This window comes from Pteropus alecto, unplaced genomic scaffold (genome assembly GCF_000325575.1).
Source record: "Pteropus alecto unplaced genomic scaffold, ASM32557v1 scaffold76, whole genome shotgun sequence".
Lineage (NCBI taxonomy): Eukaryota > Metazoa > Chordata > Mammalia > Chiroptera > Pteropodidae > Pteropus > Pteropus alecto.
In genome coordinates this window covers 4,705,577-4,718,182 of record NW_006443138.1, presented here as the reverse complement: position 1 = coordinate 4,718,182, position 12,606 = coordinate 4,705,577, and the positions used below count along the sequence as shown (strand labels likewise).

The 12,606-nt window shown below is 40.2% G+C and overlaps 1 protein-coding gene across 1 annotated transcript in view; it reads left to right on the top strand.

The window, feature by feature from the left end:
- GRIP1 (glutamate receptor interacting protein 1) overlaps positions 1–12,606 on the top strand; it is a 145,674-nt gene that overhangs the window by 116,890 nt on the left and 16,178 nt on the right. The window contains 4 exon segments of the mRNA XM_025041074.1: positions 2,224–2,380; positions 3,197–3,308; positions 3,425–3,469; positions 7,959–8,192. Coding sequence (XP_024896842.1) covers positions 2,224–2,380; positions 3,197–3,308; positions 3,425–3,469; positions 7,959–8,192 — 548 coding nt within the window.

The window sequence follows — 12,606 nt, the reverse complement described above, 5'->3', positions numbered from 1 at the left end:
AATAGGAAACTAAGATTTTGAGAGACACAGTATGTCCCCTTCACTCCCCTTCAGAAGAGACTCGTGTGTGTTCCCTTAATTCACCATTTTTGACAGAAAACTGCACATTCATCACACCAGACTTCTTCCCGAATGGCTAGCCACACTCCTGCAGTTATCCAGGAAAGAAAATGTGATATTGAATTGTAAATATTTCCTCTGCTCCAAAGACTTCTAATCCTTGGTTTCCTAAAGCAGAAGATTCATAGAATATTTCCATCCTGTAGCTGTGAGCATTCCCCTGCGTTCTTGAGATCAAATCCTTTTGATCAGAGCATAATCCTTGATACTCTTGCTTTCTCTGGGCTGTAAATAATTTCAAGGCTATAATTTCAAGATCCTATAATGCTATAAGATCTAACAAGTGGAGGGAATGAGAATGAGGAAGACAAAGTAGGGGTGCCATGGAGACAGTCATCTTACATGTTCCAGTCATTTAATTGTATGTGAAAATGGGGGGCTATGCCTGTTTGCTATATTAAGTGTTTTTAAACACTATTAGAAATAAATGTTATATTGCAACCCAGTACACACATGTAAACACACACATACACACAAACACACACAATGGGTCCAACCTGCAGAGGTGGATGGAGCTGTGTATGGTGGTTACACACAAGCAATAGAGTCAGACCTGCAACACGGCCCTGCTCTCCCATTTGAAACCCTCAAAAGAATTTTGGAAAACTGCATACCCCATCACACATTTAAAGTTGTCATCTAAATTTTTTTCTACCAATATTTAAATACTTGCAAAAACTAGAATTTCCAGTTTGTTGTCAATACGCTTTAAATTTTTGTCAAAATATGAAGCCAAGAAGCTAGCTCAAATTTGTAGAAAACGTTCATTATGTAACCTAATTGCCAAAACTATTCCTCACTGTCTCTCCCTTAAAGCTAATCAGCCTTAACACCCTGTCGGAAGGGAAGTCGGTCTTCAGTTTGCAACTCAAATAAATATAATAAAGTGCCCACCTTCCAATACTTCTGCATTCGAATTCTGAGATGCAGAGAGGTAGGTGAGAGAGAGTGAGAGAGGGTAAAAGCCTTGCCGTGAGTCTCTTCCTGGTTGAAATAAAGCCCTACTCCTCAAGAGACCTTCCCCCGGGAGCCAGGCTTTCCCAAACTATCCTTGGTTTGGCACCTGGGAATTTTTTAATGTTTCTCAAATGTTTGACATGGATAAGAAATGTCATTCATTTGTAATGTGGCAGAAAATAATTGTGAAAGCAGAAGTGAGAGGGAGAACTGACAGATCTCAGACTCCTGGTACTTTCTTGGCCAGGTTGGTCTGGCCGTGCTGTGTGTGTGGAACTTGAGGATCTGAAAACGCATTCTCCTAAATTTATGACTGGAAATCCCGGGAAAGTTCGCAAGTACCCCAAAGTACTCGAACCACTGTTCTAAGCCTTTAGGATCCTTATCTGTAAAATGAAAATAATAATAGGAGCTACCTTCAAAGAAAGGAAGAGTAAATAAGGCTTACAAATAAAGCACTTAATGAAGTTCCGCGTGCATAATAAGGACCCACTATGTGTTTGCTGTTGTCGTTGTTCAACCCCTCTACATGCTAACAGTGTCACTTCTCATTGAATTAAGTAATCCTTAGTTCCATCTCTAACATTTATGTCTCCCAGCTCGCGTATCCGAGCTCTGTCCACACCCCTGCAACCAGCAGCCCCTTGGCCACTTCTGAGGCCTGGAACCCACATCTGATGGCAAATTCCACTCTCAAAAGAACACACTTGAGTAAGAAGCCCTCACACAGCTCAGAGGTGGACACAGGGCTGTCTGGGCAGGAAATTCAGGATTCTGACGTTCTGAAACTTGCTCTAAAAAGGGTTGGATACACGTCTGCTGGGCACACACCCCCGGACCAATAGATTTCTTGCCTAGACAGAGCAGGACAGGAGCCATAGAAAGCACAGGCCCAGTTCACGGCTCCTTCTGCTTAGGTCTAAAGGTCTTCCCTGGGATTGTTGTTAAAATTGATTGGGATTATATGTGTAGATGAGTTTTGAATGTAAGACCAGTATTATCTCGATGGCTTTTACGATCCCAAATTCAGTTAAAGTCAGCCCCCTTGAACAAACTAATGGAAACCACAGGAAAAGACAAGTTACTAAACAAACATCGTTTTGGCATTCTCGGAAACAGAATATAATGCCTTGTTATTTGTTTCAGGCGCTGGCTTTCAGGCCTCGGGATACAACTTCAACACCTATGACTGGAGGAATTCAAAACAGAGAGGCAGCTTGTCCCCAGTCACTAAGCCTCGAAGCCAGACTTACCCAGATGTGGGGCTGAGCGGTGAAGACTGGGACCGGTCCACAGTCAGTGGGTAAGTTTCTAATCAACTGTGGCCCCGCCCCAACGGCTAAGCTGTCTTTTGGGCCAGATCTAAACCTGTGTGTCCAGTGGCACATATCGCTCCCATTGGTTTCTTGAAGCTGCTGTAATCACCCACGCTGGCTGCATGGCAGGATTCCGAAGCTCGTGCCTGCCCAGCGGGAGCCTGAGCACCACCACACAGATTGGAAAGGGCTAAGTGTCCCCTAATGGAAACAACAGTAGCATATGGAGAATATCCGCATCTAAAAACTGTGTCCTCACTCTTTGGCTAGTGCCCTCTCCTTTCATTTGAAAGGTAGTTTCACACCAATTTACATAAAAAAAGTAAAATAAAAGATACGTCTAGGGTACGTATTTTTAACTAAGAGATCTATTTCAACATTTTGTTCCTTAAAATATTTCAAGGAAATTTATAAAAAGCAATAGCACTTAATTGATCTATACTGATGTTTATAATAGGATGAAGAAAATACATTCTTTCTCTCTTAGGGAAAAGTTTGATTTCTCTTGCCCCCTGGTAGCTGAAAGGTATTCCCGCACAAATGCCACATTGATGCTGCTCATTGAGCAGTAGCCGCTAGTACTCTGAAATTCAATTTTCCTAAGACCATCGTCCTTCCCTTGATTCTTCAACACACTTCACTTTTCCAAAAGCATCCTTACATTGGAGTCGGCCTTACTTGGAGACCACAGTTGGAAGAAAACCAGATCCAAAACGAATCTCTATTTTTTGTGTGAGATGAAGGAGATTCTGGATAAAGAAAAAAAAATTATTCTTAACCAAGACCGTGCTTTTTGGTGACAGTTTTACAGGAGCTCCTGACAGTACAGAAGTCGAGCAAGAGGAGAACTTCTGGTCACAAGCGCTGGAGGATTTAGAGACCTGTGGACAATCAGGGATTTTGCGAGAACTTGAGGTAGCTTCAGACTTGCTATTTACTTTGATTGTTTCTACATTCATTTTTTTTTTTTGTCCTTTTGAGTTTGCATTTATCACACCAGTTCATTTAAAAGCTTTAACCCCTTTCCACAGGAGAAAGCTGACAGGCGTGTGTCTTTGAGAAACATGACTCTCTTGGTAGCTACCCTTTATGTTTATATTTTTGCTTGTGAAGCTGCCTCCCCTGCCCCCTTGCCTTCTGGACAGCAATTTAATTTGATTCAATGCAGTTGAAAGTATTTATTTCCCCATTTTCACCCCACCCCGAGCTGACTGACTTGTGGCTTTTGCCATTGCTCCCTGCTAACCCTGACTGTACCTGTTTGCCACCAAATCGCTAAGGAGCCAGCTAAGTCCCACAACAGTGGTGCATCTCATTCCCTTAGTTGCTTTAGAAAGGTTTCTTTGGCATGTTTTCATTTGTACCTGGTATAGAAATTAATTTGATCGTGAAGAGGAACATAAGAGGAAATTTTACTTTGTTTTGCTTTGCTCTTTAAAATAGATGACAATGCAGCTGGTGCAAAAGGCCAGTCTGCGAGTTAAACAGCCAAAATGTTACACATTACTTTGCTGTTAATTTCAGATCCTGATTCCATATTACCTAAGTGTGAACTTGAAGAGTCACTGTGAGATGGAGTGTGATAGCTGAACTCCTAGTGAGTTCTTTAATCAGAGCCATGAATTTGCTGACAGTGTTCACGCTTTGGTCTGGGAAGTCCTGGACTGTTTCCTTTTATGTTCTTTTAAATTTTCTGAGCTGTAAAAAATAAAGTGGCAAAAGTCTCATTTTTATTTTGATGTCATATGAGGTCCCCAGGTCACCTTAAGGAATGTGAATGTCATAACTGGGTGGAACTCTTGCAATTCTAAAATGATTACTCATCTTTATATTATGTTGCTTCTCAATTGCATGTGTGGATATTTTGTGTGATTCTGATGTTTGTGACTCTGCAAAGAGAATAATAAAGAAAAATATTAGTTTGAATTTGTAAACATCATAGTATTACCTGGCATGAATTTCAGCTTCAGAGCACAGGTAAAGGCCCTGGAGATGGATAATCTTATAAAACTTGAATAAATTAAGATGGCAGCAACCGATTCCTTTTTATGCAACTTTAAAAAAAGTGTGGAATACTTAAGTATCGGCTAGCTTATTTAAACTTTTACCACTTCCTGTATGTACAATGTCCAGCAAAAGGGAACCAAACTGAAGAATGAGCTCAGTTCACAAATCTTGAGCATACTTTTGCTTTTGAAAGCATATATGGCTGATATGCCTTTTCATTTCATATTTTGATACTTGTCTTTTGAAGAAGCGGCTATTCTTCTAATAGCTTCTTTTATATTATGTAAAACGAAAATGATGTAAAAAGTAGTACAGCAACGTTGTGTTTTCACCCAGAAATTGAGTTGTCTAATGAAAATAACATCCATCAGCATAAAAGTTATGTTGCAACATTCTATAAATCTTTTCTAACATAGCTTCAAACACGTGTGGCCCTTGAACTTATAAATCCAGAAAGGAAATGAGTTGAATTTGTAAGCCAAAGAAAAATTAAAGTCCTCAAGTAAGAATGACTGGCAAATCTATAGAGTCTTATTTACACTTTCATCACAAAGAATGTTATTTATTAGTTTAAATGAATTCTGATTCCTTGATTGCAAATGCTACTATGCAAAAGATATTATTTGAGCTATGTTCCTGCATGTGAAATTTACATCCAGTACTCAAAGTTAAAGTGTACTATTACTGTAATAAATGTAGAAGATTAGCTGAGATGAAAAATGACTACAATCGAAATGAAAGTGAAAATCATACTAGTCATTTCCCCATTGTTAGCAATAATTTAGGTGCAACTTAAGCACTGAAAAATGTATAGCTTAACAAAAGAGAAAAATTCTAACTAAAACTTTGGACAAGTTACTTAATATCTCTTATCATGTATCTCCTTTAAAATGTGGGGTTATAGTGAGCTAATGCTTATATAGCACTTAACACAGAACATGGCACTTAATAAATATTCAGTAGAAATGAATTGTTATTATTTTTGCCATTTGTTTGATTAACGAACCCTGCCTTTACCATTGTTTTTTTAATATAGAAAGGTTTAAATGTCAGAGAACTCTTGAACATACCTCTTTTAGGTTATATGCATATCAATTATCTCACTGATAATTTAGAAAAAGAAAATTATAATTGTAAATTATAAATCGTGCAAAATAAAAACAGGCAATAGATACTCTCGGAGCCAAAACAAATCCTAGATAATTTATATTTTTTAACTTTTTATTGTAGTTTTCTATGTTTGTGTTTTAATTTTTATATTCTTTCAAAGATATCACTAATTCAATTGAAGTTCATTTTAAACAAAGCAATCAAGCGATTTGTTGAAAACTTGAACTGAAGACCTTTTGATAATATATCATTGCTTCCATTAGAACCCTTTCTCGATTGGTTTGTAACTTCCATAGTGGATAAGGTTTATCAAAGCAGAATTGCTGTCTCCCAATTGCACTGATTAAGTATTTTACTTCCAACGTGTTTCCAGCTGGTCTCATGAAAAATGAATATTAAAAAAAATAGATGTTAACAAAGCAAATAACTAGTCTAAGTAGGAAAAAATAATAGGTAGATGGTCACTACAGCAGAAAACAATCATTGGGTGCTGTCAGTTACTGTAGATAAAACAAAGAAATGGATATGTGTGAGTTAAGCGTCATTAAATAGAAGGATGTCCCATGATACCAACAAAGCTAGTAACTGAAAGATTTCAATTGTAAAAGGAGATTTATCTGAAAGCAACCACAATATGGATAACTTACATTGGTTTAAATATTAGGGTTTTTTAAAATACTAAAAATGTCAGTTTTATATGTTTTGACTTAAGATTTGACTGAGAAGCAGTATAGCCTGGTAGTTCAAGAATAGGGTTCTAGAGTCAGATTGCTAATGTTGCAATCCTAGACTCTTGGGCAAGTTGTTTCACTTATCCAGGCATCCCCTTCCTTAACCGAAATGCGGAAGTATAACTACCTCCCATACAGAGTTATTGTAAGTATTAAATGATATTCTACATACATACATACATACATATATGTGCTACTTAGCACATGTTAATGCTCAATGACCAGTAGGGATTTTTTTATAATTTTCTTTTTCAAAATTAGCATTTAAAAAGCTTATCTAGTTAGAATATTGATAAGTTTACTTGTTTCTTTTTCAGCAGAGATGTAGATATATGTACATGTGTGCAATACATGGCTGTCGTTCAAAGATCTTGTTAGTGGTGTATGTATAGCTGAATACCAGGTGAATCTTGGAATTTTAAAATCTTAGATAACAAATGAAAACTCTCTTTACTTTGCAGTGCTCCCTCCTGATCAATTATTTTAGGTAGTGCCCATGTCTCATTTACTACTTGTGTGACCTTGGGTAAGTCAGCCTCTTTGTGCCTCAGTTTCCTCACCTGTAAATTAGGAGGAATAATAGTGCCTATTTCATAAAGTTGCTGTGAGGCTTAAATGGGTAAATGCATTCAAAGGACTCAACAAATTACACTTCTGTTACTTATAGCATTGGTATTAATATAAACCACGAGTTCATGTTGTAGCCAGTAACAGAGCGTACGGAACCTGTTTTCTGTTCCCATGATTTCAGGCAGATTCACCAATGCTAGTTTACTTTTAGATGATCATCACAATGAGGAGTACAGGCATATTTTCAGAATTTCCGCATCCTCTAACGGGAGAAATGAATAAAGCCAACATGGCATTGGTTTCAAATGCTCTTTTTGCTCCACTGCTGAGACTCAGTCACATTTAGGACCCAGTCTTGCCACTCCTTGTGTGTTATGCAGAGAACATATTTGAAACTGAACAAACATCCCAATTCACTGGTAAAATCCAATCCAGGTCTCACAGCTTTTGAACAAGGTGCTCAACCCGGGAGCATAAGTGATTATTCTTGAATCTCTCTCAGGATCTTCCACAAAGGCCGTTTCTAAAAAACATTGACCTCCCCAAATGATATAGAGACCTAGCTGGTCTACAAGCTTGTGGGGCAGGGCCCCGTGGCCAAAGGAAAGACTGTACACCGGTGCTATGCAAACAGCATCAGGCAGAAGCCCTTGCCTTTGTTATCAGTAGCCCCGTTTCAGCCCATTGTTACCTCCAGGTGACGCTAGAGGCAGCATTGTAAATAGAGACCGCCTGGTCCCCTGTGAGAAATTCTTAGTTCATTTCTGTAAGGTCTTTTGAAGGTTGCCTGATGAATCCCATCTGTAGAGCCCACTGGTGGAAAGCTAATACTTAAAACGTAGTTTACAGTAAGCAAATGTTAGAGCTTTTCAATTTGCCTCAGAACTGCCAGGGGTGGTATTTGATTAAATAAACTCAACGGCTTAAGTACTTTAAATTGGATTTGAGATGTGCATTATAAATGGCGCTTGCAAAGCATTTTCCCAGACTTTCATAGTTTAGTGAGTTTATCCATTCTCCAGTCTTTGGTTATGCCCTGAAGACTGTATTTTGACTGAGCAGAAGGAGAAATATGCTTAATGTTGAGCAGCCAACCCCTTTCCTTAGTCCACGGCTTAATTGTTTCTGAAAATTGTCAATGCCACAGGCAACAATCATGTCAGGCAGCACGATGAGTTTGAACCATGAGGCCCCGACACCTCGCAGTCAGCTGGGGCGACAGGCCAGCTTCCAGGAACGGAGCAGCTCGCGGCCACACTACAGCCAAACGACTCGAAGCAACACGCTGCCCTCAGATGTGGGCAGAAAGTCTGTGACCCTGAGGAAAATGAAACAAGAAATAAAGGAGATCATGTCCCCAACTCCTGTGGAGCTGCACAAGGTCAGGACGCTTTCTTCTCTCTCCTTAGAGTCACATTTAGTAGCCACTGTGCACAGCCTGAGGGCCGATGCAAGCTTGACAGTGATATTCTCTTATGGGCTCGGCCAAGGAGAAAAGCCAGAGCTTAAAGGCAGATCATCTCAGGGACTTGACTGTTCTCAGAATATGAGAACATGAGAGTTATCCTGTAAAACAGAGAAAATTGGCTTTCAAGAAATGAATTTATCAAAAATTTATTTGTAGCCAAAATCTTCTTGCAAAAGTTTGAGGCTCCAGTGCCACACAGAGCTTTGATGAATTGGTCTGTCATCCCAGCTTCATTGGGAGGGAGGGAAGGATCTCCCAAATGTCATATACTCACAGCTTCTCTGAAAGGGGGTTTCAGGTGTAATGTGGGAAAGCTTAAACCTTAATTACAGACTTATCATCAGTAGATGGTTATATCATTCAGGGGACATAAAGTTCTCCTCGAGACATAAATTTAGAAGTCTTGGGTCAGGAAAGAGTAAGCCCTGGTTATGTTCCCTCTCTGCTACGAAAGTTGCCTCACTTTACTTCGTGGAAGAAAACCCATGCCTGTACACAGAGCTGAATTTGAGTTGTTGGCAGAGTTTAAACAGGCAAATGTAAGAGACAGTGTTTGTGGAAGCCTGGGCCAAAGAGAGCAGTGGTAGGGGGGTGTCTCAGATTTTCTTTTTGTAGAGCTAATGCTTTTGTTGTTGTTGTCATACATAAGGTTAGTAACAATCTCACTCAGCTGTCTTGAGAGCCAAGAACCTCTCTATAGTTAATAATCTATTAACTAGAGATTAGTTGTCTTACACAGAAGAGCAAATAAATGTTGCATTGAGAGGAGGTGATAGGCCACTACTCTCTTTTTCCTCCATTGACTTCAGTTTCCTAACCACCTATTAAAACTATTTATTTGTTTTACAGCTGACAACGTACACCGTGAAAGAAAGGATAGTGTGGGAATTCAGGTTCTGAACTTTAGTTCCAATCCTGGGTTCATTTTTTTATCACTCATTCATTTGTTCATTTAATACATATACTCTGCATTCGTTCACTTAAAGCATGGTTTATGAATCCCCAGGGAGCACACATGGCCTAATGAGGATACAGTCTGGGAAACAGTGGGAAGTTGGTGCGATAAGTACAATAATAGAGGCAAGACTAAGATGCCTTTGCAGACAGAGGGTGGACCCTACCCACTATGGAGGAACAGAAAGGGCTTCCTAGAAGCAGGTATTGACTGCAGGAGAGTAGAGGATGGGAAGGCATTCCAAGCACAGAGAGAAGCATGTACAAAGAGATATCAAAGATTGTGGTGTTCTGAAGGAATGTAAATATTCCAACATGACCAGAGCCTTGGATTGGAGGAATTACATTAAGAGGAATTACAGACTTTAAAGAAAAGCAAAGAAGTTTCTGACATTTTAGGGTGAGGACCTAGGTTTAGTCCTGTACCACAAATTAGCTTGTTTATCTAGTTACTCTGAATTGATGTGTGTCTGTTTGGTAAACACCAGCCTTCATCCCCTCTCCATGTCCTGATATGCTAATGGGCAAACACCATCAGGAGGCTGTAAGGACTTCCATGGTGATTAAATGGCAGAAGCCTCATAGTCAATGCTAATTTTACTGTGCCAGGAAGAGGGTGGCCTCTCCCGATTCCCTCAGGCATCTGGGAACTCTGCCTTATCCTCTTTTCTAAAACTCAACTGCCCAGGCAAAGGAGAGGTGCTGGATAATCCACCCTCCCTTGGCAAAGGAGAAGTACACTAAAATGTATGGAGTGCTTACTATGTGCTATATTCTTTCAATTTTTAGTCTTCACAATAGCTCTTCTTAGCAGATATTTATTATTCCCATCTATAGGACAGGGAAATAGCAAGCATGAAATAGAGTCATTTTTTTTCTTTCTGGAGTAAAGCAGTCTCCTCAAAGGGAAATTATTGATAGCCCAGCAATACAAAAGACCTGTCTTCCTTTCCCTCCTGCACTGAAAGCATTTAGCACAGATAATGATGGTGAATTGGCTGTGGAAATTGTAGCTGAGGTTAAAAAAAAAAGTGACTGTGCTGAAAGTAGACCTTGTTTAAAAAAAAAAGTGGGGGGAGGGCATCATCTACTTAATAGCACAATGAGGGGCAGGGCATGGACCAGTCGGAACATTTGAGTGGCATTGTGTGAATTGGGAGGCCAGAAGACCACAGACAGGGATGGACCAACTTGACATAATAAATGGGATGCTTCCTTTTTCCTTCACCTCAGCCATTTCCCCTCCATGGTGCAATAAGTGCATTTCCCACATAGCTTTACTCTTCATCTGAACTGATCCCAAACAAAATAAGACTTTCAAAAGTAAATGATGTCATGAGCATTTTAAGATACCTTAAAGTGATCTAGTTAGGTAAAAATGTAGCTGAGGAACTTGCAGCCTTACAATATGGAATTCTTGGAGTGGTTTTTGTTCACACCTCAAGTATCTTTTCTTTTTTAAGTGAATTCAATTCCTCTGATAAGCCATCACATGTTTGTTAAACACACTCTACAATTCTGAAGTGCTTGAGAGGAGAGATGGTCATGAAAAAAGTCGCTTTGCTCAGAGCACAGGCCAGTTTTTCATGTAGGTGTCTTTTGAACACTGGACGTTTGGTTACCTGACACAGTGAAAAAGCATGGTGACTTGACAGAGCTGAGTTATCCTTCCACTGGAATATGCCAGCCTGTACTAAACTTTTGTAAAATTAGTAAAAGGTACTCTTTTGCATAGTGGCTTGGAAAGGGGTCAGGGAATTAGAAAAACATTCCTTCCTCGAGTTGAAGATAACCCCAAGACGGTGTGCACAGCTTGGCACATGGAATGAGGGCTGGTTTTCCCTGAGCCCGGTGGATGGACTTTTCTAAATGGATCTAGTGGAGGAAGTCCCAAGGGGTTGCCAAGACCAGAGTGGAGAGGCTGAATGAGGTAAACAGCACATCAGTCTGAACACGCTCGGTGTTTTTCCGGTTGACGTCTTTCTCATGGCCATTGGCCACTTGGTGAAAACCGTCTCCATGAGAACAAGTTGTGGACCTATTCATGTCCAGGCCAGCACTTACAAACTCTTACTTTTATTAGAAGCGGATCAAGAAAATACGAAAGAATGGGCAAGTATCTATCCCCATGCCTGGAGAGAACAAACAAAAAGCAACTCCATCTCTTGATGATGGGTTACTAACATCATCTCATACAGAAAGAATACATTGTGGGCTTATCTTTCAGTTTCTTGGGTTTCAACTTACTCTCCTTTGTTTGCCCCCCATTTTTCATCCAGTCCTCATCGCCATTCCGTCTCTTTCTTCACCTTCAGAAATCCCAAGCTCAGGTCAGAGTCTAAGTGGTTTCTATTTATTTCACATCATCTTCTGTGTCAGAGGCTCTTCTGGGTCCCGGCAGGTCTTCTGTCAAGTTGTCCACATTCATTCCTGAATCCAAAGAGCCAGTTGTCCTTCCTGAAACTTGAGAGCAAAACGTAGAAATGAAGCCTCACTTCCCCCTTTGGCCATGTGGATAGGGGAGGAAGTTGGAGCTGGACTGAGGATTTCGTACTTAGTTGAGAGGTAGGGGAGCAGTCAGGGAGGTCATAAGGAAATGATATGCATGTCCCCTTAGGCCACCGCCTCTCAGATTTTCCCAGCTGAGTCTCAATCTGAAATACATTTTATCTCACATGTTAGTGTTACAGGAGAGGGAGATCCTCTGTCTGCACAATTTCCAGGTTCTTGATGTCTCAAACAAGAACTGAGCAAGACACTGAAATACAGAAGAAAAGAAAAGCTTTATAAGAGGGGATAGTACACTTCCAGACGTGGGAGTGGGCCTGAGCAAGAGAAGCGTGGCTCAAAAGGCCTGGTAACAAAGCCTTCAGGGTTTTTATCGCTTTTTGCTGTGGGTAGTTACTTTTCTTAGAGGCGTGGGCTTCCTTGATTGAGAACTAAGATTGAAAGGACTCAGTGTTTCATCATTTTGCTTTCTGCGCATGTTTGTTTCCAGAATTTAGTCTGTTATAATGATATTAATGAACTCCCGGGAATATGCATCATATTACAATGATGGTATAATGAGGCTCAGGTGCGTTGAAGGTTATTGGGCTCTTCTTTGCACAGGTGCAAGTAACTGGCTTAAACTGGTACCTAATTCTCTGCCTACTGGTTTCTTCATGTGAGTAAAAAAATGCCTCTGTCTTGCTTAATTGTGGGCAGATTAGGGCGGACCCTTTCTAGGATAGTATGACCTCAGTGTCTTTGCAGGCAGACCCAAAACCCCCTAACTTTTCTGCCTACCTCTTTTCTAAGAGCCATGAACCTCCTTATTACAGTTTATTGGTATGGATATTGAAGGACCAGAGGACTCTTCCGTATCTGCTTC